The sequence below is a fragment of the Heteronotia binoei genome, chromosome 6, assembly GCF_032191835.1.
Source record: "Heteronotia binoei isolate CCM8104 ecotype False Entrance Well chromosome 6, APGP_CSIRO_Hbin_v1, whole genome shotgun sequence".
NCBI lineage: Eukaryota > Metazoa > Chordata > Lepidosauria > Squamata > Gekkonidae > Heteronotia > Heteronotia binoei.
In genome coordinates this window covers 91975793-92001508 of record NC_083228.1, presented here as the reverse complement: position 1 = coordinate 92001508, position 25716 = coordinate 91975793, and the positions used below count along the sequence as shown (strand labels likewise).

Genomic DNA, 25716 nt, shown 5'->3' with positions numbered 1-25716 from the left:
CTAAGAAGCCTTTGATGAGGAACTTTATCAAAAGCTCACCCCGCATTGATTGTGATCGCGCCAAAGGGCTGTTATGAGAGCCTCCAGAACCAGTTTTCCTGCTGATCAGCGGGGCGAGGGGGGAGGGCTTTACATCCCCCCAGAAGCCCCGGCTGTTCTACCGCCCCTTCCCAGGCACTGCAACAGCAGCGGCAGGAGGGAGGTGGAGGCTAGGGAGTGCAGCCCTCAGCCAGCTGCAGGGAGGGGGGAGAGCTTGAGTGCACCCTCAAACATCCCAAGGCCCCCTGACTCCCCAAATCCTGCCTATCACTCTGCCAACTTTTTAGGCAGCTCCCCTTCTGATTGTGCCAAGCTGCCTTGGGGACAGGATGAGGCTACCTCCCGCTGGAATGTGTGGAGCTATCCCGATTTGGGATACCTCCCAGCCACCCCCAATTGCCCATCTGTTATCAGCCACAGAGTAGCAATGACACTGATGGAGTGAGAGCAAAAACAACTGCTAAATTCAGCTATTAAAAATCACTCCTGCATCTATTATAGTCCCATCCTGGATTCCTTCTTGAAGTATGATTGGTTGTTAATAAACTTATTCCATTGTGTTTAGAACAAAGTTTGGACAAAATGACTGTAAGCATGGGCGGCAGGGGGAGGAGGTGATATATGTTGCTTATTGTTATAACAAAGGTAGCTAAGATAGGCCAGAATACTTTTCTATCTTTTCATGCTAAAGTCTTGGAGCAATTTCTGATGTGATTATTCACTAAAACAGTTGTGTACAAAGATCATTATCAAACTTCGGGTTAAATGCCAAAGTCTTGTCCCTATAGATCTCTGGATTGTGGTAAAGATAAGGCTTAATGCTTGAATGTTAAGCAATGAGTTAAAGGCTAAAGTTTCATTTTGTCTGAGAATCTTTGCTTCTCAGTCCAAGCTCTCAGTCTTTCATTCTAGCAAAATATGAAGCTCTGGCCAAAAACAAAAGAAATCATAAAATTGTTTAAATCAGATATCTTTGGTAAAAGGAACATATGGGAGGGATCATGATAAGAACAGTTCAGAGAAGTGGCAGCATCCCTTCCATCAGCAGGTTCTGGGACTTAACTTGTGCAAGGCTTGAGTCTGCACAACCGAGGTCTTTTCTGGGTATTTTGCTGTGCTGCCATCATCAATATAGCATTTTGTAATGTTTTAAATCAATTTTAATGTTTTAATTGCCTGTTGACCTATTTGCCAGCCTGAGCCACTTTGGTGGGGAAGGCGGGATATAAATGGAACCAAATAAATAAATACTGCTATAACACAATTTGTGATACAGTGCTATTACAATTGCCATTCCATTCCATCACATTCCACTGTTGAACATCTCCTACTATTAAAAGTTTTTCCTTATATCCCGCCCTTAACTTAAACCCATTATTGCGAGTTCTCTCCTCCACTACCAACAGGAACAACTCCCTGCCCTCCTCTAAGTGACAGTGCTTCAAATACTTAAAGAGAGCAATCATGTCCCCCCCTCAACCTCCTCTTCTTCAGACTGAACATTCCCAAATCCCTCAGCCTTTCTTCCTCTTAGAGCTTGGTCTTCAGGCCCCTGATCATCCTTGTCACTCTCCTCTGCACCTGCTGCATTCTGTCCACATCCTTTTTGCAGTGAGGCCTCCAGAATTGCACACAATACTCCAGGTATGGCCTGACCAATGCAGTGTACAGCATGACTATAACATCTTGCGATTTGAATGTTATGCCTCTGTTGATACACCCCAAGATGATATTAGCTTTTGTTGTTGCTGCATCACATGGGCTGCTCATATTTAACTTACGGTCCACCCATACCCGAAAATCTTGTTCACACACTCTGCAACCCAGAAGCATGCGTGTTGATCATTTTTGTTACCCAGATGTAGAACTTATCCTTATTAAATTGCATCTTGTTCACATCCACTCACTTTTCCTGCATGTTCAGATCTTGTTGAAGTCTGTATCTTCTGGTGTGAAGTCTGTTGTTGAAGTCTGTATCTTCTGAGGGAATGGCCCCCCGACGGCCATTCCCTCAGTCATCGGTGTTGATCCAGTCGCCTGTCAGAGAGTCTTCCCCCAATTTGCTTCCCCCAATTTGGTGTCATATGAAAATTAAGTTAATAGCCTCTGCCCACACTTTCATCCAAAAAACTGATAAAAATATATTGAAAAATACTGGGTCCGGAACCGAGCCCTGTGGCCCCCGCACTGGACACCTCCCTCCTTTCAGATGAAATGCCATTGACAAGTACTCTTTGAGTGCAGTTCTCTTCTTCGTGGTCTCTGTGTTTCACACTCATGGGATAGAGCTCCTGCGCCAATCCCCAAATCAGTACCTAAAAAGCCCGGGATTTTTTTGCGCTCGGCACTAACGGGCATGCGCAGGCATCCCAGTGCGCATGCTCGCTGGTGCCAGCACGAGGATCCCGCCAGTTCCTTTCTGACTGCTGCGCTGAGAGGATCTCCTTTCGTGTCCCCGGTCGGTAAAGTAATCTTGCATTGCTTTTTTGCCTGTTGTATATAGCCTGTTTGTTATTTTCTTAGTGTAGTTAGTTAGTTGTTAGATAGTTAGTGTTGTTTAAAAAAAAAACTTTGTTGGACTTGCCCTTCGGGGCTTGGTTTTTCCCCCGTTTTCCCCCTCAGAGACTTTCCTGGGTGGGGTTTTTTCCTGGGCGTCAATGGAAAGACGTTGGGTTTTTTTTTAAGAGGTGCCGCTCCTGTGGGAAGAAGATTGCCCCCCCCCCCCCCGACGGCCATTCCCTCTGTCTCCTCTGTCTGGGCGAGGGACATCGCATTGATTCTTGCGCACACTGTCTGGGTTTCTCAAAACAAACTCGTAAGAACAGAGCAGCGAGGCTTTCGTCAAGTTGGCACTTCGTCCTCAAAGGATGGCATCGAGCCTGTCAGTACCGATGGGTGAGGCCACGGCCCCGACGGTCACATCGGCTGAGACTTCGCCGATCAGGACTGAGATGCCGGTCGAGCACGGGTGTTCCACGAAACGGCCATCTGAAGGGTCAGTGGATGCCCTGGCTAAGAGGCGTCGGGATAATTCAGGGACCCGATCATCCGCGCTGAAGAAGGGAAAATCGAAGGAGAAGCGGAAGAAGAGACCATCCCACACCCCTTCACATGACGCTTCGACATCGACAGCTCCACCGAGGAAGATCTTGGCGTCCCCACGTCATAGCCCTTCGGTGTCGAGAGGCAGTGCTTTGCAGCTGCGCCTATCGGCATCGGAGCACGAGATCGACCTGACTCAGCACTCCCACTCTTCAGGGTCCAGGCATCGCAGTGAGAGCGACTCAGTCTCAGAGGTGGAGGTGTCAGTGCCGATAGAGCTTTCGGCACCGATGGATCGGGCGAGAGGCCGGAGAGAGCTGGAAGAGAGCTGGAGAGCTACTACAGTAGCTCGTCGCTTCCCACCGCTTCCACCATTGGAGCAGCACCAATGGCCTCCTTACCTTTATCCACCGTACCAATGGTACCCTCCTCGCGAGTTCACAGACTGGGACCAGCAGTCCGCGGCATCTCACATGTCCAGGCTGTCTCAACATTCTAGATGGCATCCTTTGGCATCGATCGCTGTCCCGCCTGACAGACGCGGCGTGGTGGTGGAGGAAGTCCAACCTCAGTCATCGGTGTTGATCCAGTCGCCTGTCAGAGAGTCTACTCCGGTGCTCTCAGAACGATCTCTACACAGAGAGTCTTCATCGTCGGACTTCGAGGTCGGTACCAACGATCCGGACTGGGCTTTGGAACCTTCCCCGGTGTCTCATATGGCTGAGGATCTTCCCATCTCACCATCGGAGGATCTGAAGTCGTACGGGGACCTGGTGAAGAGGATGGCACTCTCCCTCTCGCTTCCAGTGACACAGCCGCAACCCGTTGTAGACGATAACGTATTTGACATTATGCAACGGGATACATCTACAGCAGTTGCCCTGCTGGTGACGAAGGTCATCCTACAGGCGGTAAAGGAGCCCTGGGCGAAGCCTGCTTGTACACCCATGTCTTCTAGGAGGTTGGACCATATGTACCGTGTCCAAGAGTCCGGGGCTGAGTTCCTGTTCACACATCCAAAGCCGAATTCGGTAATTGTTTCCTCCTCGTCGAAGGCCCGTGTGGAGAAACACCATCTTAGAGTGCTGGTGCTTCATTGGCAGGGATCAGTAAATTCCTCAGCAGGCTTTGTAGCCTCCCTCCAACCCCCCCCCTCCCTTCCAGAGCCAAACCAACAACTCTAGGGGGAAAGTCTCCTAGAGAGGCAGGAAGTGCTTTTGTTCTTTGCATGTGTGTTAGCAGGAAGAGAAGGGCAGTGGGAAGCCAGCGCTCGAGCGAGCATGTGGTGAGCAATGGAGGCTCCTGCCTGGGAGGCCCCAGGCAGTCAGACCAAGTAAGTCATGCTCATAGGCAGGGCAAGTGTAGACCAGGGACAAGACGATGCGTTTAAAAACCACCTTTATTTTGTTATGCTGTTTGCTGTGCGTGTGCTGTGCTGTGCTAACTTTTTAAAGCAACTGTTTTTGTTTTGTTTTTCTTTCCCTATCTTTTTCTCTTTTAAATAAATGTTTTTTTCTGTTTTAAATACTGGCAGTCAATCTCTGTACCACATAGATCCCCAGACCGCTTTAGACCACGCTGTTTTTAAGAAGGGGGCCCCGGGGAAGGGGGAAGGCATGCAGTTGGATAAGGTGCCAATCCTCCAGGGGTGCCCCAAAGAAGTGCTGAGGTCTCTGTGAAACCCAAGTGCAGGGTGGCAGAGAACCTGGAGGCCTGGCCTCACAGCAGGAGAGGGGGATTGGGAGTCCTGTTCCTCTCAATCTGAGCCCCTAGACTGAGCAGGTGGTGGCAGCGCGCCCAAGGGGCAGGAGGAGAAATAGCTCCCTCCAGGAGTTGGCGACTCAATAGGGAGCTGACGGGACCGGGTCTGAAGGCAGAATCAGGCCGGTTCCGCCACACTTGGCGGCAGCGGTGGGATAAGAACAAACAGAACTTGATTGGCCAGGCATTTTTGCTTTTTTGATGCGTGCAAGCACCCAGAGGAAGCAACAGAGGTTTTGTTTTATTTTCGGGTCAACTGGAGTAGGGAAAGTTTAGCTAGTTAGGATGGAGCATGCTAAGATGCGGGAAATCCTGAAGATGACAAAGCCACAGCTCCAGGAAGAGTGTGCAAAGCACAAGCTGGAGTGTGACAACATGACTGTAGTAGATATGAAAGACCTCCTTTTGGAGTATCATTAGCATGCAGGGGCACTTGCAAAAGTGGCCCCCACCCAGTCAGAAGTAATCTTGCAGCTACAGTTGGAACTGGCAAGAATACGTACCAAGGCGTACCAAATCCGCAGACAGGAGGAAAGAGAGAGGGAGCTGAGACAAGCTGAGATCCGCAGACAGGAGGAACGAGAGAGAGAGGAACGACAAGCAGAGAGGGACAAGATCCGCAGACACCAGGAACGAGAGAGAGAGGAAAGACAAGCTGAGATCCGCAGACAGGAGGAAAGAGAGAGAGCTGAGATCCGCAGACGGGAGCAGGAAGAGCAACGTCGCCATGAGCTTGAGGTGCTACGTCTGGAAGCTGAACTAAGCAAAGAGATCCAAGTCACCCCCAAGGACTTTGCAGAGTACCAAGAGGGAGAAGACCCCTCCATATACCTCGCCAACTTTGAGAGGGCAGCCAAACAGTGGGGGATTGCAGAGGAGGACTATATGTCTTACCTCTGTAGCAACCTGAGTGGAGAACTTTCAGCCATCTATTACAGCATGCCTGTGGAAGATGGGGGGGATAACTTTTGCGGCCTATAAAGCCACTGTATTTAAAAGGTTTAAACTGGGGCCAGACCACTCCCGAAAGCAGTTCAGGGGTTTGGCTCCACAAGAAGGTAAATCCTATTCTGAATGTGGGGTAATGAAGGAACAAACAGTTCCAGTGTTATTGGGCCGGGATTTGTTGGTTGGCCAGTACTCTATCAATGCTGTAACCCGCAGCCAGACCCTCAGAGGAAAGTGGGAGGAGGAAGGCAACTTTAGGGAAGCCACCTCACCACCAACCAGGGAGGGGGAAATAGCCCAGGTTACTGAGGATGAAGAGAGGGCAGTCACCCAGGAGGGGGAGGACCAGCCTGTCTCAAGCCCTGGAGGAGGGTGTTCTCAAGGGGAAGAGGGGTGTAGCTTTCCCCAAGTGCAGCAAGAGGCTGTAGATGTTCCTAGCAAGGAAAAGGACCAGTCGAGCATAAAGGATGTGCATGCTGAAGAGACAGAGGTGGAGAGTGGAGATTTCACAGGAGTTTCTGAGAGCAGCAAGGCTAATGGGGGCTCAGAGGAGCACATAGCTGAAGGCTTGGGGGAACGGGAGCGGTTCCAGAAGGGGGTCCGGAGCGGCCTTAGGTTGGAACCGGTTCACCAAATAGCTGTGGATCAGGAAGTGGGATCGTCCGAGACGCTCTCCGAACAGGTTGTCTTGAAGCAGGGCAGACAGGAGTCCTGGGAAGCTGTGGGACCTTCCAGGCAGGAAGGGGGTCAGTTGGGTAATGCTGAAAAACCAACCGAGGGGACTGAGAACCCAAGCCAAACCCTCAGGGGAAGGTGGGGGGAGGAAGGCAACTTTAGGGAAGCCACCTCACCACCAACCAGGGAGGGGGAGGACCAGCCTGTCTCAAGCCCTGCAGGCGGGTGTGCCCAATGGGAAGAGGGGTGCCAATTTCTGCAAGGGCAGCAGGATGCTGTGGAGCCTTCCAGACAGGAAGGAGTTCAGTTGGCTGACACTGAGAAACCAACTGAGGGGGCGGAGAACCCAGATCAAACTTTGGCTGAGTGTTCTGGAAACAGTGGGACTAGGGGTGGCTTGAAGGAACAGATAATAGGAAGTCTGGGGGAGCCAGGAATGTTCCTGTCTGAGGTTCAAAGTGACCCTAGGCTGGAATCACTGTGTGAGGTGGCAAGGGACCAGAAAATGGAGTTCGCAGAAGCTGAGACAGGGGATAGGGTGATGGTTTTCCTGCCCCTTCATACTGGTGAACGGAAAGTGGAATGGGAGGGACCCCATGTGATTGTGGATGACCTAGATGAGGCTACTTATGTGGTGGCTATGGAGAAGACGGGAAAGGCAGTTAAAGTGGTGCAGGTGAATATACCACAGCCATTCCCTGAGAGGTCCATGGGGTTGCATATAGGTAGGAAGGAAGGAGACAAAAAGAAGCTGGGACAGCAATTGTTTGGAGCCCCAGAGGTGGTTTTCTGGGAGGTCAGAGTGGACAGAGGGAATATTCCACCAATGAGGGATAAAGAAGAAGCAACTGTGTGGGAACTGGGCAGTTTCCAACCCCATATGTGGGGCCAGGGATTTCCTCCTTTGATGGACCACTCATCCCAGCAACAGCAGCAACGGAGGGAGAGCACCAAACTCCAGAGGTGGTCCTGGGAGATGGAGGAGTACATCTTAAAGATTGGACATTCCTTCTGCATGCAGCAATGCAACGTTTTGTCCAAAAAGGACACGGACACCTAGGTTGTGGGACTTTGTGTATTATTGGAGAAATACCTGAATGTTTGTGTAATATTTTGGTTAATGGGTTTCTCCTTGGTTGGTTGGATTCTGCTACGGGGTCACCTCTGTAGGAGGCAACCCCTCCGGCTCAGAATTTAAGGAGGGGGACGTGTGGAGAAACACCATCTTAGAGTGCTGGTGCTTCATTGGCAGGGATCAGTAAATTCCTCAGCAGGCTTTGTAGCCTCCCTCCAACCCCCCCCCTCCCTTCCAGAGCCAAACCAACAACTCTAGGGGGAAAGTCTCCTAGAGAGGCAGGAAGTGCTTTTGTTCTTTGCATGTGTGTTAGCAGGAAGAGAAGGGCAGTGGGAAGCCAGCGCTCGAGCGAGCATGTGGTGAGCAATGGAGGCTCCTGCCTGGGAGGCCCCAGGCAGTCAGACCAAGTAAGTCATGCTCATAGGCAGGGCAAGTGTAGACCAGGGACAAGACGATGCGTTTAAAAACCACCTTTATTTTGTTATGCTGTTTGCTGTGCGTTTGCTGTGCTGTGCTAACTTTTTAAAGGCAACTGTTTTTGTTTTGTTTTTCTTTCCCTATCTTTTTAATAAATGTTTTTTTCTATTTTAAATACTGGCAGTCAATCTCTGTACCACATAGATCCCCAGACCGCTTTAGACCACGCTGTTTTTAAGAAGGGGGCCCCGGGGAAGGGGGAAGGCATGCAGTTGGATAAGGTGCCAATCCTCCAGGGGTGCCCCAAAGAAGTGCTGAGGTCTCTGTGAAACCCAAGTGCAGGGTGGCAGAGGACCTGGAGGCCTGGCCTCACAGCTGGAGAGGGGGATTGGGAGTCCTGTTCCTCTCAATCTGAGCCCCTAGACTGAGCAGGTGGTGGCAGCGCGCCCAAGGGGCAGGAGGAGAAATAGCTCCCTCCAGGAGTTGGCGACTCAATAGGGAGCTGACGGGACCGGGTCTGAAGGCAGAATCGGGCCGGTTCCGCCACAGCCCGCAAGACGCACTCCTCTCCACCAGACAAGGAGGGAAAGAAGCTGGACAACGTTGGGAGGAAGTTCTACTCTGCTGGGGCACTGGGAGTAAAGGTATCTAACTATGCAGCGTGCATGGCTAGATACCAATACTCAGTGTGGGAACAACTAACCCTCCTCCTGTCTTCCCTGAGTGAGGAGAAGAGGTCGGCTGCAAAGAAGTTGCAGAAGGAAGGCTTTGCTGTAGCCAAACAACAACTGGCTGCAGCAAAGCACATGGTCGACGTCTCAGCGAGGACTATCACTTCTGCCGTCTGCCTCTGCCGCCACTCCTGGCTCAGATCTACAGCTCTCCAGCAGGACACCAGGGCTTTCATTGAAGATCTGCCCTTCGAGGGCGAAGGCCTGTTCAGCTCCACCACTGACAATGCACTCCAGGAAATGAATAAAAGTATAAAAACTTCCAGGAACCTGAGCGTACCAGCATCTTCCAGAGCTGTGAGACAGAAACAGTGGCATAAGCCTTGGGCGCTTTCCATCGTAGCGGAAGGCTACAAAATAGACTTTGCTCAGATTCCGAACCAATCTGTGGTAATTACCACTCCCCCTTCCCCACCTCTGCTGGCGGAGGTGAGCAACCTCTTACAGAAACAAGCCATAGAGAGGGCCCCGATGGAGGCCAGGACGGGAGGCTTCTACTCTCGTTACTTCCTGGTTCCCAAGCGGGACGGGGGTCTAAGACCAATCATGGATCTTCGGAATCTGAACAAAATCATTTTGTACCAGAAGTTCAGAATGTCCACTCTGCAAACAATTCTGCCCCTCATCAACCCAAGGGGATTGGATGGCAACGCTGGACTTCAAGGATGCGTACTTCCACGTCAGCATCCATCCTGCGTTCAGACATTTTCTTCAGTTTGCAGTGGGTCCTCAGCACTTCCAGTTCAAGGCCCTTCCGCTCGGTCTATCCACTGCACCTCAGGTGTTCATGAAGATGATGAGCGTTGTGGCTGCCCATCTCCGGCTTCAAGGGATAGTCGTCTTTCCATACATCAACGACTGGCTTCTTGTGGCGGAGTCGGAAGAGAGTTTATCATCTCACATTGCTATCACTCTTCATCTTCTTGACACCTTGGGTCTGCAGGTCAATTTGGAGAAATCACACCTTACTCCATCAAGGACAGTTCAGTTCATAGGGGCCTTGCTGGATACGAACTTTCATCCTCCTCTATAGGCTGCTTATTCTATAGCTAAGCTTTCCCAGCATGTAATTTGTTTGCGCTCCAGTGTCTCCATTCAGAGATTTTTTTCTGTTCCATTTTTGTTTAAGACAGCCAATACATTTGGACATAGAGGGAAAGGCCTTTAAATGAAATGGCTATATTGTCCTGAAAGGAAGGCTAGTTTTTCCACCACATGTGTTATCAAGGAAAAGATGGAGACATCTTAAATTCACATAGAAGTTATGTACAGTAATGTTTTTAAAAAACACCTTTTGTATATAACTTCTTAAGGGGGAATGGTCTTATATTTAGGGTCATTTTCCAGACAGTGTACTTTGGCAATATATGTTAGATTTAAATAGTGGTTCATAATTGTTTGTCACTGGGTGGCCATTCTTTAGTCCTTTGGGCTGCTTATATTGTATTTATAAACCTGTTAATGGTATGGTTGTGATGTATGAATAAAAATAAATTGTATGATTTGAAAGAGGAACATGCACAAAAAAACCCGTTTTGTGCTCAGGGTTGCCTGCTGCAACCCATTGCTTCAAATGGATTTAATGGAACATTGGGCTTTGTTGTGTAGCTGAAGGGATTCACTGTAGCTTGTGGAATAGAGCCTTATAGATGCCTGTCATATAATAGTGCAAAAATGGTTTGGATTATTTATCTCTTTGCTTTACAGTAGTGGCTCTTGTTCATTATAACATCCAAATCCTGTTATCCCTTATCCAGTGCTTTTCTTCATGCATATTTTTCTTTTCTAATTTGATAAAAAAAATACTATGTTATAATAGATCTTGTGATGTTTTTGCTTTTTAAACTGAAAAATGACTTTGTAAAATGATCTCTTTAACTGAGCAGGGCTTGAATTTTTACTTGCTACTGTATATGTTGTACTAAATAAATAGAAATTGTATTCCTGACACACCAGCTGGTTGGTGCTCATCTTGAGCTCATCTGTTAAATATTTTTGTAGGAGTTCAGCAAACAGCATGAAGTTGCAACTTAGAGCAGTAGCCTTCACAGATAAGGGAGGCACTATAAATTAAGGCTCCCATCAGTCAAATATTTTACTCTTAAGAAGGATTCTTTTTCATTATGCCTGTTATCAGAAAAAAATTTAAAGATAGATTAGTTCCGGAAGTGTATTATTTTTCTCCAGGATAAAAGAATGAAGGTTTAGTTTCTCTGAAACTGAATATTGATTTACTTTCCCTTTGCAGACAGGAAGAAAATACTTGGAAGCTGGCTGTTGCCAATAGCAGTGGTAGGGTCTCCCTGTACCATCAAAGGCATTGATCAGGCATTTTGTTGCTGCATCCCTGGTGAAGAGTAGAGCCTACCCACCCAACCCAGCCCACACTCCTCACTTGGCATGAGGTTGTGAAGCTCATTAAATCATGTTGTGGTTGTTCTTTCTGACTCATCCTCTTATCATCGTAAGGAAATGAATGAGCAGGAGGCCTTGCTGTGCAAAGGTTGCTTTAAAGACCTCTTAGAAAATGGTGGGCCACAGTGAAGAAACTAATTTCAGCCCAGCTGCATAGTACAATGTACATATTTAGATGTGCTTTTGACTTCAGTGCTAGGACACATAGGGAGGGGCATTATCAGCTAAAAATCTTGAGGAGTTTTCCCCTATGGACTGAGAAAGGAGAAGTTAAAAATATATATTTGTAAAATTTTATGTCCCACTTCTCCAGAAATCTGCTTTTAGGCAGTTCATTGAACAATGCCATAAAATTATAGAAGCAATAACATAAATTTATCACTGATAAACAAGTAATAAAACAAGCCAAAGTATTCTAAAGAATCGGTTGCTGTGCACAACCTGTGAAATAGTGTACAGATGCTCCCTATTAGCTGGCTACATAGTTGAGTTCCTACACTAGGAGATATTTCAGCAGATGTTTATCCAGGCTTTTCTTAAAAACCACTAAATGAGATGTTTCCCATTGACAACTTCTATTTTCAAGCCACACTAAGGCTTGGATCCCAACTAGATTTATGTGGACACAGGAAAAGGGGTGAGTTTTTCCTATCCCCCTCCTGTGGGAGACCTCTAACCCCCTAAGCTATTTCTGGGAGTCCTGATTGCCCAGGACCTGAAGGAGGAAGAAATCAGCACAGAAATGCCTCCCCTTGCACCTGCAGAGTTCTAGGTAGGAACCAAGGCTAAAAAGAACTATAAAAAAATGATGAATCTCCCCTTTGTCTAAGATATAGTAGTAAACAAAAAAATTAAAAGCTCTGTAACCTGACATTTAGAGAATTGCTGAAACATTTAAGTCTTGTATTCATTATTTTATTGAAATATTTATACCCTATTTTATCACTTGGCACAAGGCAGCTCAAGTGCTGTTAAACCAGGAGCAAAAGAAGAAGCCTACTTGTTCAGATCAAGGGCCCATCTTGTTTTCACATACTATCCAGTCAAATGGCCCCGGATAGCCTGTAAGCAAGGCATGGAGGCCAAGGCCTTTTCCAGATTGTTGCCCTGCCATAACTGGTATGTAGAGAGTATATTTTGTATAGTAACAAAGAGAGTATATTTTGTATAGGAGAGCCAGTTTGGTGTAGTGGTTAAGTGTGCAGACTCTTATCTGGGAGAACCGGGTTTAATTCCCCACTCCTCCACTTGCACCTGCTAGAATGGCCTTGGGTCAGCCATAGCTCTGGCAGAGGTTGTCCTTGAAAGGGCAGCTGCTGTGAGAGCCCTCTCCAGCCCCACCCACCTCACAGGGTGTCTGTTGTGGGGGAGGAAGGTAAAGGAGATTGTGAGCCGCTCTGAGACTCTTCGGAGTGGAGGGCGGGATATAAATGCAATATCTTCTTCATCTTCTTCTTCTTAACCTTTTAGTAATTATGGCTGATAGCCAGTCTTTGTGGCTTGGTCTAATTCCATTTTAGATTTACTGGCCATCACTACATCCTGTGGCAGCGAGTACTAGAAGTTGTGTGAAGAAGTTCCTTGGTCTATCCTGAATCTACTGTCCATCAGTTTCACTTGACTGTTATGAGGGGGGGGGGGAAAGCAAGGTTCTCTCTCCCCACCCCGTGCATAATATTATAAATCTCTATCATATTTATTGTCCCCTTTCCAAGTCATTAGCACTTTAACTTCACCCTCCTATAATCCATGATAGCATATGTGAATTTATGTAATGAATCGAAGAAGCAGTCCTGAAACAAAGGACTTTCTTTAAGTCCAAGGTGGGGGCTTTCTGCATGCCTTTCTGTAGAGATTAAATTCAGAAAACTCTTCTGAAGTTTAAGAAGACCATAACTGCACTGCATTTGTTTGGGACTGGTAGGACTTGAATTGATAAGCAGAATTGTTGTGAACCTGGAGGGACATTGCAGAAGTTACACAGGGCAGGAGGAAAATAGAATTAATCTCTCAGGTTGGTTTATACATCTGTCAGTAGTTGTCTTTATATAGTTTTAGCAAAAGGTACAAAAGAATCCCACTGACAGATGTTGAAGGGAAGGATGAGGCGAACAGGACCCTGAGGATTTGTCCCCAGCCTGACTCCTGTCAAACTGTCTCTCTGACAAGGATGTTTTTTCCTCCATTTGGGAAAGTACCATCCTCTGGGGACAGAGCAGCTTTCATCATTGCCGGCTTTTGAAGAGGAAGTTGTTGGAAGCATGCCCAGTGAATGTTGCAAGAAAAGGGTGGGTTGAAGTACAGCAGCATTGCACTTTAACCTAATAAAACCTGCATTTATAAAGTAGCACAGAGAGCCCAGGCATAAGTCGCTATATTGTGAAGGCAGCAATTCCAGGAGTATAGCTGTTACGTGCTCTCCTTGTCTCAGATATAGAATCTATCATTTTTAATTGCATGGGAAATTTTGAATGGAGGGATATGGAAAGTTTCTAAAGATACAGATGAAGTATGTGTGGGGGCAGATTTCATCAGACTTCTGATTTGAAATGCCTGATAAGCTTGGCTTTAGCTGTTAATGACTGTTGTGGTTTTTGAATGATGGCATTATAACTTGTTTTTAACAATGAGTTGAACTAAATTTAAGCTGCTTTTGTGGCTTTGTTGTTTTGTGTTTTGCATCTGGAGAAACATAATTTCTATAGAACACCATTTTCTCTGAATGGTAGCTCTCTGTGTCTGTCTCATTCTGTTTAAATGCTTCTGTAACCCTGCGCGAAGCCTGTGCCCTAATATCTGTTGTATGGCATACTCAGAGCAGATTATTTTGGGAAGTTGCTTCCTATTTCAGGCAATTAAATTACCAGGCCTCATTTATCCTTTAGCCTTCAGGATACAGTTTTTACAGTATGGATGGAAATCTCAAATGTTCTTCCTGATATCATCGCAGATACAAAACCACCTAGTCATGAAGATAGAATCCTGTTCTCCCCATTTTCCTGTGCCCAAGTCCTGTATTCATTACATATCTGTCTTCCTCCCCATTTCAATATCTTCCTCCCAGTGTCACTCCCTTCCTTGCTATACCTACAATCTCACCCCACAAAAGCACTGACTTCTAGGGTTGCCAATCCCCAGGTGGGGGCAGAGGATTCCCCACTTCAGGGTCATCAGAAAGCGGGGGGTGGGGAGGGAAATGTCTGCTGGACACTCCATTATTCCTTATGGAGACTTATTCCCATGGGGTATAATGGAGAATTGATCCACAGGTATATGTATTTGGGGGGGGCTGTTTTTTGAGGTAGAGGCACCAAATTTTCAACATAGCATCCGATGCCTCTCCTCAAAATATCCTCCAAGTTTCAAAAGGATTGGACCATGGGGTCCAATTCTATGAGCCCCCAAAGAAGGTGTCCCTATCCTTCATAATTTCCAATGGAGGGAAGGCATTTAAAAGGAGCATGGTCCCTTTAAATGTTATGGCCAAAACTCCCTTTAGAGTTCTATCATACGTGTCACAACCTTGCTCCTGGCTCCACCCCCAAAGTCCCCAGATATTTCTTGAATTGGACTTGGCCACCCTACCAGTGACTTCCCAATCAGCCACCAAAGGCTGGCAGCCTTGGAGCTGATCCACACTTCAGTACAAAGAAGATCTGAATTTAAATGATTTCCTGACAGAAGTGGCAGTAGAAATCACGTTAATGTTTTTGTGTATATTAGTGGAACTGAGGTGGGCTTCCTTTTTACTGTTTTTGCCAGTGATGTTTTAGCAGCTTGGGGATTTGCTAACAAATGAAAGAAAAGAGCACCATCTGTAGTTAGAATAGTAGAAGTGCATGGCTTTTACCTTATAAAATGCTGAATGTATGCCATGTTCATTTTCTGAACTTCTTAAAGTTTGTTTTACAAATTAGCCTATATATTTTGTCTCTAACCATTAGATATACAGTTTTTTTTAATAATTACTATACTGTTTTTACAGAATCGTGCCATATGGTTGTTTAGCAACAGGAGATCATTCTGGTTTAATTGAGGTTGTTTCTGCTTCTGAGACCATTGCAGATATTCAACTGAATAGTAGCAATGTTGCTGCTGCTGCTGCATTCAACAAAGATGCTCTCTTGAATTGGATTAAGGAATATAATTCAGGGTAAGATATAAATTGCATTGGCTGTTAACAGATTTTCAGTAAACCACATACCAGTGTTATATATTGCTAGGTTTGCAATATGCTAGAACTTTCCAACACCAGCAGAATTCTCTGTCAGTAGCCAGCCAATCTTTGAGGCCAGAAGTTTTCTTGTGTAATAAAACAGAGGAAAAATCATTGCCAGTTATTCCAAAATTCAAGCACATCAGTGTACTTTGACAGAGCTCTCTATTGAGAGTTGGTTAAAAAGGCAGCATAAAACATTTTAAATAAATAATGTTTTATTTCCTTGTATACCATCACAATAAAGTGCCATAGTAGCTAGCCAAAATATTTTCATCATGAAACATATGTTGCTGTTAATGTGTTCAGGAAGTTTACTGCAAATATACATAATATGTTCGCTACCTGATGATATGTGAAGTGGCTATAAGGCTGTTTCTGTTTATTGTCTAGCAAAACTCTGTCTGAATGCTGTACCTGGGGCTATTTGAAGCAATCAATTTCTGGCTTCTAATTTAAGAAATTATTTGAAATCATTCTACTGAGCCGCCTAGGCGGGAAGGGCGGGGTAGAAATAAAATCTATTATTATTATTACTTTTTTCCCATGCAACCTAGAGATGACTTGGATCGTGCTATTGAGACATTCACTCTCTCTTGTGCTGGCTACTGTGTAGCTACTTACGTGCTGGGCATAGGAGACAGACATAGCGACAATATTATGGTCAGGAAGAATGGTCAGGTAAGAATTTCCTTGGGAAAGTGTTTCAGTAGATGTCTTCTACTAGCATTTATTTCTGTATGTTTTGCTTGCTTTTCAGCCTATGATAAAATCAAAAGTGCTCATCTTCAGTCTTCTGTGCATGTGCAGGTCTAGCTCTGAGATACTCAAAGGAGGGGGATCCTGCCCCTCAGAGTACACTCATGGTCCACAGGGATGCACCCCAGTCCCTCAGTTTGTTCTTCACCACTGTTTCATGTATTTTGTTTCCAGAGCTCTCCATTAGTGGGTTTCTGTTGTTGTTTTGTGAGGAGTTTTCTCAGATCTCCTCGAGACCTTCTCTGAGACAAGTCATCTTTTCAAAAAGTGTTCCAACTGCAGATCTATAATGACAAGGACTGGCAAACATTTGTTGTGTTTAATCTGCCTCAGTAAGAGGCATAATTATATAGCCTGTAAGCACTTTCAGCAGTTTATACCAAAAGTGTTCAGGGGTCAAGTTTTCCTGTTTGAAGGCAACTCTTTGGGGAAAGGCCTTGTCCAGCTGTGATTGCCATACAGCTAATCATCTGCCCCAGCAGAGCATTTTGCTATCCCAACAACTGCTGTGGAAGAGCAACCATCTCAGCAGCCCTGTTGCCTCAGTTCCAAGACTAGATCCAGGATGGCAGTAATTTTAGTCACTAGAAACAGCGTCTGCTTGATGTTTGTAATATGGGGTTACTTAATGGTAGGTTTGTTCAGTACACACCACAACACCAAAGCATCAGTTTCTTGTTCCAGGGTTGGTAGCAATTGTCTGTCAATTGGAGATGCTTTCCAGATGACCTGGACAGATACTCTCTTTTATGTATTCCTCCCATTTCCTCTAATAGAGAGAATGGTTTTCAATATGTATGCAGAAGACACACATTGGGTGCATTCATGCTACACTAATGTGTTTTACATATGGATTTTTACTGTGTAAGAATAGCAAAAATCCAGATATAAAACACGTTAGTGTAGTGTGAATGCACCCACTGAATTTTAATCACACCTTGCTGGCCCTGCCAGATTTGGTTCCAGATCTGTATGCATAGGTACCATGTTACATCACAGCATGCACAGGCTTCACTTGACTGCATGGCTCATTCATCTTCATAATTAGATTTTTCAGACCCTGTGGTGATGGTGATTCTCAGGACACAAAATCCTTCAACTAGGCTGTCATATTAATAGAAACAGAGGTGTTTTTCCTCCTGGGCTGTCCCTGCAGTTTCCTGCCATTTCTCATTGGTTCTAGGATACCTCTTCTCTTTGAAATCATTGGGTCCAGCTGTTTCCTCCCTGAAATTGCACATGGCTGTAAGTTCCATGAAGAGAAGGTTGTATTGAGATCTAACCTACAGTTTTTGTCCAAGGCAATCTCTAAATTCCATCTTTCACAGGACATTATGCTCCCAGAATTTTTTCCTACACCATCATCTAGTGCCAGACAAGTGTTACATACTTTGGATGTTAAAGGTTTTATTGTTTTATTTAAGAGAACAAGTTTCTTTCACAAAGGTCTTCAGTTGTTTATCATTCAGGCCCAAGTAAATGGAGGGCAACTCTTCAGACTTATCCAGATGGATTGTTTCTCTCATCAAGATATGCTATGAACAGGCAAGACTCCCCTGTCCCTTCCTGATACATGCACATTTCACAAGAGCACAGCATTGTCATATGAGGAGTACCTCTGGCAAAGATCTGCAGGGCAGGGCAGCAACATGGTTGTCATCTGACACTTTCATGAAACACAAGGCTGCAGATGTTAGTAGGAAGAGCAGTACTGCACTCTTTTTTCTAATTACAGCATCAGCGCCCCCCCCCCCCAATAACGAGTAGCTTACTAGTCTCCCAGAGTGGAAGTGCACAGAAGACCAAAGCTGAAAACAGTATCGCATTAACCCATAACTGTTGTCAATCAAGTTATCATCTGCTCAGGCATGCATTCCCGCCCACCTTTTCAGCTGTGAGCTCTCTCCTTTATTCTCTGTCTCCTTTATGCTGTGTCAATTGTTAATGTTTTTGACTGTATGATATGTTTGTTTAGTATGTCATTGTACACTTCTCTGAGCCCCGCTTTTAAAATGTGTGGTATAAAACCTGAATTTAATGATAATAATGTAATAATAATTGTTGGTGGGCTTGCAACATCTCAGGAGAACTGAGGGAAGGGGGTGCCTTCCCTTGGAGCACATAACCATTTGGGCAGGAAAGAGCATCTCCTGTGCTTCAGTGGAAGGGGTGCCTCCCTGAGTATCTAAGAGCTTTAAAAAGGCCTAGTATATGCCTGCACTGAAGACAACTTGATAAACAGCAGTAAAGGTAAGTTTAACAGTGTTTTCCATGTAGATCTCCTCCCTTCTATAAGCTGCATACAATTTTAAGGATAAAAGAATCCTTTCTTATGTGATGTTTTCCTAGATATCACTATGGAGTGGCTAACAGATTTGAGGTGTAATCTGGAAAGTCACTGGTTCAAATTTCACTTTAGCCTCAGATATCCTAAGAGGCCTTAGGCAAGATTCTCTCAGCCTCAGTCCCTGATATGTAATGAGGGGATAATATTGTTGATCTACCATTATAAGGATTATGGTGATAATGTATATGAAGCACTTTTAACAGTGAAAGTTTTATATAAGTGTTAAATATGTATTGCTGTAATAGTAGCAGTCCATGTAGGGAAAGACATATTCAGTTAAAGTTTTCTGTAAAGATTTTTAAATGTTTAAAAGAACTCCTGTGCATAGATGATATATAATTACAATTTCTGCCTAGAACCATATGCCTGTCATGGTTCTCAATAATCACTTTCTAATGGTTTTCAAAATGTAAAATCACACATAATTATTGTGCATTTGCAATTGTTATAAAGGAGTAATTTTGGTAGAAAAGATCCATATCGCATACTGGAGTAAATTTATATTCTGAACCCTTTTTTTATAGCTCTTCCATATAGATTTTGGCCATATTCTTGGAAACTTCAAATCTAAATTTGGAATTAAAAGGGAGCGAGTGCCTTTCATTCTTACTTATGATTTTATTCATGTTATTCAGCAAGGGAAAACTGAAAACACTGAAAAATTTTGCCGGTAAGTTTTAAAAATCATCAAAATAATTTTGCTGGTGCTAGCCCACCCCCATAAAAGAGCCATGCAAAAAATAGACTAGCAGTCATTGGTTGTGCAAGATACTGTTCATATTAGAACTATTCCTTCCATGAGGTGAGGGGAGTTCAGATATTTATTTTTCCTCTGATAATCTATATGACATCTGATTGCAAACATGGAAACACCTCTGATTTGACATCACTGTAACTGATTATAGCAGAGTTTTTAGAAGGGGTTTTCATCATGACTTAGCAGCTGCCACGTTATAAACACCCAGTCATTTAGTTGGCCTTGTCCATTTGTGTTGTCTTGATGGGGAAAGCTCCAAAATCCATAAAGGGAAACTGCTCAGCTATCTCTTGGATTTGTTAAATTTGCTTTGATACTTCATTTTTGCATATTTGGCTTCCTTTTTTCTAGTGACTGGATACTGTAATGTTTTTTTAATTATCTCTTGCTGTGTGTATGAAAAGCAAACAGTTTTGTAATAATCTGTATTTGCAGACCAATGTAAAATGGGAACAGGTGGTGGGTTTAAAAGTTCAATAGCACCAGATAACTGTAGTGTATCAAGTCTAATCCCGTTCGGATAACTCTGTATTTAAGTAGCCCAGACTGCCTAGAGACTGGCTCACTTGTTTTGGCCCTGCTTCACAACCAGTGTTCTTTGTGGATGTTAAGGTTTCGACAGTGTTGTGAAGGTGCATACTTGGTTCTGAGAAGACATGGGAACCTCTTCATCACTCTCTTTGCATTGATGTTAACGGCCGGGCTTCCAGAGCTAACTTCTGTTAAGGATATTCAGTATCTAAAGGTAAAATTCATTCTCATACGTACCTAATATATAAAAAAGCAAGATGTTTGTAACTCAAAACTGTGAAGTATTCCTTAGTTTGTGTGAACAGAGGAAACTACCATTTACTGAGGAGGCAAATCAGTGGTCTATTTCAAGTGCAGCAGTCCAAGTTTTCCAAGTCCTTGCAGCAGCAGTCCAAGTTTTCTGGGGGTCTCTTTGTCCTGATACTTGACCATTTAACCATTTGACCATGTGGATCTGTTAAATGGAGCCTTCTGTATGCAAAACAGGTGCTTTGTCATAATACTATGGGCCTGTTTTCAATATCTCAAACTCTTTTAATTTTTTAGACAGCCACTCCCAACAGAGTCTAATCTTATGAAACAAAAGCCTTGCTCTTTTTGTCAATTGTTGGTTACCATCAGTTCATTTCAATAGAATTTTCAATAAGTGCATAGTATAAACATGGACCTACCTGTATAAAAAAGGGTGAAGTCAGGATATTCTGTAGTAGGAAAATATGGAACTCTTACAGGTTGTGGATCTCTTATTCTTTTCCCCTAGAATGGCCATTAAACCAGAGCAGCAGAGATATTTATACTTTATGTGTATTTATATCTGGCATAAATGTATTCTACTGAAAATAAACATTGCCAGATCATTATGCAATAGGAGTCTTCTTATTGTCTTAAAGGTCTGGTGAAGCTCTTCCGAATAAACATGCTGAAAATTAAGAAATAAATAATTCCATTATTATATAGGTGTGTTATTTGCTAATTTTCCCATGGACCTCTTGCTACTCACTTAGATGCTCAAAATCATAAGCCTTATCCTAATTTCAGAGCTTTCTTGAAGACATTGGGTAGCATTTCACTATTGTCATCATTCTCAAATAGTCAGCAGACTGAAGTAGTGAAGCTTGCTAGCCAGTTGATTTCTTTCTCTAAGGGACATTTCCCAAGATGCAACATTCATTCAAGTGAAATAAGTTTAGGCAGTGTGCAAGTTAATGCTATGGTCTGTCTCCCCCCTTCCCCAACTTTGTAACATATTGATGCCTGACAAGAATAACATCCATTATCCCATCTGAATGATAAAAAATGGTGGTGCTTAACTGTGGGAAAAGGGTTGCCTGTAGACAAGTGACAGACTCTGGAAATGCTGGGTATGCATGAAGGAGAAAGAGCAGTCCTTTAAATGCAGCATTTTCCCTCCCTTTAGGACTCTCTTGCCTTAGGGAAGAGCGAGGAAGAGGCACTAAAGCAGTTTAAGCAGAAATTTGATGAAGCGCTGAGAGAAAGCTGGACTACTAAAGTGAATTGGATGGCGCACACTGTTCGGAAGGATTACAGATCCTGAGTGGTTTATGAATTTGCACTAAGCTGAATGTTACTCTGACAATAAAAAATGTTTAAAAGGGAACCAAGAGACCCTTTCTAAAAATGGACCCAAGAAAATTGCCTGAATTATCATTTTGCACTCTGCTTTGGAATGCTTTGATGAGATTTTTTGTAAAACTAGCTGATGTTCTCCATAAATTCTTGTGCCAACTTTGCACGCTGAAGGCTACTTACTAAGCTTTTTATGTTATTATTTTGATACATTGCAAAGGTGTAAATATTTGGGGAGTTATGTTTAGAGAGTGTGCTCTAACTCTGTCAGGATGGTTGGAGACTTCTTAGAGGACTGATGGTTAAATGGAGAATCAGAAGGGTATGTCTGTGTGTGTGTTTTTTTTAATTTTGCTTCCAGAGAATTTTGTTTATGTGTGTGTGTGTGTGTGTTTATTGGGCATAACTGTGTTCTACTGTACGTAAAAACTGCCAGAGCATTGTACAGCAGGAAGCTGCTTATTATCTTAAACTGCTGCCACAAGAGAGATTTCTCTTAATAGTGGGAAAATTAATTTAAAGTGATGAATCCTCTAAACAAAGTGCTCAGTGTTAGTATAAACCTGTTAGCATTAATGCTAACTTCAGTGGGGCATATATGCATTGGGCAGCCTTGAGCTTTTGGAAAACTCTTATCATGAAGATGATTGTCTTTGAGTTCTATTGAACCTCCACTTTTTTTAAAGTCTACCAGCTGAGCTTTTGCACAAACCTCAATGGCTTTTCCATCTTCCTTTGACATCAATAACAATTGTATTGTCCTCATGCAATGTGTAATATATGTACATGGAAAACTGCATTTGATAGAAAACCCATTTATGAGGAATGTGCACCCAAACAACATTACAGTGTGTAAAAGCCAAAAGGTGTAGGATTTTTCAAAAATGCTAAAATGCAGCATTTTTTAAAATGGAACTCCATTGATATGTTATTCCTAAATGCCTATAGTGATACTATTTATCTTGATTAGAATGTTTGTGTTCAACCTAAGATAACTGGTGGAGAAACTGGATTTATTTTAACACTGAGGTACCATATTTTCAAGGTGCTTATTTGAGGAGCAATTCATATTTAAAAGTGCAATAAGATCTGTTGGCTCAAAGATGCAACTTGTAATGTATGAAATGGTGGCGAGATGACCTTTCAGCTACTGCTTACTCGCCAAAGAACACTGGTAGCTCTTTGTATTGGTGATGTTAAATATAAATAATAATAATAATTAAAAATTGCCTTTTTGATCAAAACAATGGTTTTACATAGGAATTTAATTAAAATTTATTTTACTTTGTCAAGAGTTTGTGTTCTTCTCTAAAGAATACTGTGCACAACTGTATGTTTTCTGCTAAGTGTTGTATTTCTCAATTGGGACTCATGGAAACATTGTCAGCCTTTGCGAAATATGTCATAAATTAGAAGCTTAGAATTACCACACAGATGTGCATACATTGTATTATAGGTTTTCAGTACAAAGATATCAGAATATGCTTGAGATTCAAAGCTTTCTTTGGAAGGCCATTCAGAGAGTTTGTTCCCTTTAGCAAGTACTGACACAGATACATTGTGCTTTGTATCACAGGGAATAACTGTCATAACTATTCAAATAAAAAGCATTGCCTGAAGTTATATGGAGGGATGTTGCTGCTGTTCAGGTTTTCTTGTATAAAATAATCAATTTTATCATTTTTTGTCTTACAAAAACTAGCTAATTACTGTAGGTAGCAGATACCTGATTTTCAAGCTATTATAATGTAATGGTATCCCTCTTCTTTCCAACACTGAATACCAGCCTTACTGAAACCTAGTGTGTATGGGGGGGAGTTTTGGAGGAAGGAGTAGGATCAGAAGCCAACTCCCAGCTCTTAGCAGAGGGTTGGTTTCTGTTCTTGCTAAATTCATGTAAGTCTAAGGTTCAGCAAGAAGTTTCCTGGGTTCCCCCCACCTCAGCATTCTATAGAATTATCAGCTCCCTGATCACAAGTGACTGGTGCTCAAGTATCTGTAATCCCTGTGCATCTAGCCATCTGGATTAAATTATATCTAACTCACTACAACCATGGTGACAAGTTTCTTTGTGACAACTGTTATGGAGTAAAAGCACACATTTTTAATGTGTGTTCATATGAATTGCCAGTGAGAAGGAGTGCTTAGTAAGCCCCTCTTGACCACCACCAGCATGTGGCTGTAACTACAGTGTTGTTGCAGATGCTGTTAGACCATCTGTATAAGCGTCGTGTGCCTTCTCATTGCTCCTATGGGCATACAGGCTCCAATTGCTTCCTGAGTTACACAAAAACTCCCCACTGAGCAACTAAGAGTAATAACAAAGCCAATATGATAAAATCCACAGTATGGACAAGAGAGAGAGAATTCATCTTTCTGGAACTTTAAGACAGTTTTGTGCCTTTGTCCACTCGATCCCTCTTTGTGTTTGTGTAAATTCTTCATGGAGCTATTACAAAATAAAGCCAAATATCAAAACATACAACAATAGCAATACCATCACCTGTCCCAAAATTGCAAAGAGACTTAACCACAGAGAATGATACCCACATATGGATCAATGCAAACCCTTCCCAGTCTCTGCACCTGGCTCCTAATTCAAGTCCTTCTTATCTCCAATAAATGCTGAGACTCATCCAGAATCTTAAAGATATACATACTCAAAGACATATTCACTTATAACAATACTGAAAGATATATGTCCAATGCCATATGTACTATAAAAGTGCATTGCAACAACAGGCAGTTCAGTTCAACCTATACAATCTTTCATAAATAAGAAGAAAATTCTATATGAGCATTAAGCCCTGAGGGTGAAACTGTTTGTAATTTGTGAATCCAATAACTCTCTTGCTGTAACAATATTCTATTTATGTCTTCCTTAACATATAGCCTTGGTTGGTATTTATAAAGTGCAAAAAATTTAAGTCTTTAATCTGATGTTTAGTCTCTTTGAAATGGAAAAATATAGGAGTTTCTGGGACTTCACTTTCCAAATGCAATTTATGTTCCAATATCCTAACTCTGAATGCACATAACGTCATTCCCAAGTACCACAATTGGCATGAACATATAGCTGCATGTACCAAGTGTTTCGTGTTGCAATTAGTAAAAACTTTCAATTTAATAACTTTCCCATTGTATGGATTAACAAACTGTTTGACTGACAGCATCATCCCACATGCAGAACATTGACCACATGGGTAGTTTCCTATTACTTTGTGCTTATCTGAATTTTATTCTGTGTTGTTCCTAAATTCTGCCCTGATTAACATATTCCTCAGATATTTTGGATTCCTGAACCCAATTCTTGGGGGTATAGAGCACCCTGGTAGGTGTGAAACAATATCACATAGGTTCTTAATGGATCTGCTGATCTTGTATGCAACTGGCCACAAGATAATACATCCAAACTCTGTCTTGGCTTATCTTGCAGTAATTTACATCTTTCAACTCTCTGCCATTTGATGTGCCTTTAAAACTAACTCTGTCAGATACCCTGTATACTGAAACTGTTGAACCAATTTACCTGCTTCTTTCATATAATCTGCTTTTTTTGTAGAGTTACATCTGACTCATAAAAATTGCCCATATGGCAAATTGATACGTAAATGCCTAGGATGGTATGACTGGAAATGTAAAAGGCGTCAGGGGGCATTTTGTAGAAAACGAGGTGCTGAAGCTCATTACCACAACTCATTTGCATATACCACACACCCCTGACATCACCAGAAGTTGTACTAAATTATATCAGCTCAGCGTCTACCTTAAAATCCTTCTTGAATTATAATTGTCATAATACCTTACTCCCATCATATTTTTAAAATTACTTTATCCTATGTGGCCACAGTGGCATGATGATTTCCATCTGTCTGTTTTATATGTTTTGGTTATTTTCCCATTTTTGTGGGGGGAAATATTAGAAAGTTTGACAAGTCTTAGAGTTCAGCAAAATTGTCATGGAGCCCAGAAGCAAGTACCAAGTGGGGCGGGGGGATGTTAAGAAAGAAATAATAAAATTTAGAGCTTCCGGAGCTCTGCTCTTGCGAGCTCCTGCCCAGAATGAGGCCCGAAAAGGCCATTTCTGCCCGTTCGTTTTGTATACAATTTAACAAACAATTTGTCTAATTCCGATGCTCCTTTTTCAGTGAACCATATGAAATGAAACAGGCTAAGACCAGTAATATTGTGCTAAGATTGTCTGTGCCAGGGGTGTCAAACTCATTTGTTACAAGGTTCAGATCTTACATAAATGAGACTTTGTTGGGCTGGGCCAGGTGTCATAAAATGTAATGTCATGTAGCAGAGATATAAATTTATAAAGGACACATACGCAATGGAAGATTCTTTAAAAACTTAAAACATGCTTAAAAGATTAGCACTCTTGCAATATTTTGTTTATTTAAGTTTCTGATA

The 25716-nt window shown here is 43.2% G+C and overlaps 1 protein-coding gene across 2 annotated transcripts in view; it reads left to right on the top strand.

The window, feature by feature from the left end:
* Positions 1-22592, top strand: part of PIK3CB (phosphatidylinositol-4,5-bisphosphate 3-kinase catalytic subunit beta) — a 120449-nt gene extending 97857 nt beyond the window's left edge. For both annotated transcript variants that reach the window (XM_060242167.1, XM_060242166.1), the window contains exons 21-25: positions 15089-15256; positions 15877-16000; positions 18950-19095; positions 19795-19927; positions 21131-22592. In XM_060242167.1, coding sequence (XP_060098150.1) covers positions 15089-15256; positions 15877-16000; positions 18950-19095; positions 19795-19927; positions 21131-21268 — 709 coding nt within the window. In that variant the 3' untranslated portion in view covers positions 21269-22592. The remainder of the gene's footprint in view (positions 1-15088; positions 15257-15876; positions 16001-18949; positions 19096-19794; positions 19928-21130) is intronic.
* Positions 22593-25716: the final 3124 nt, after the last annotated feature.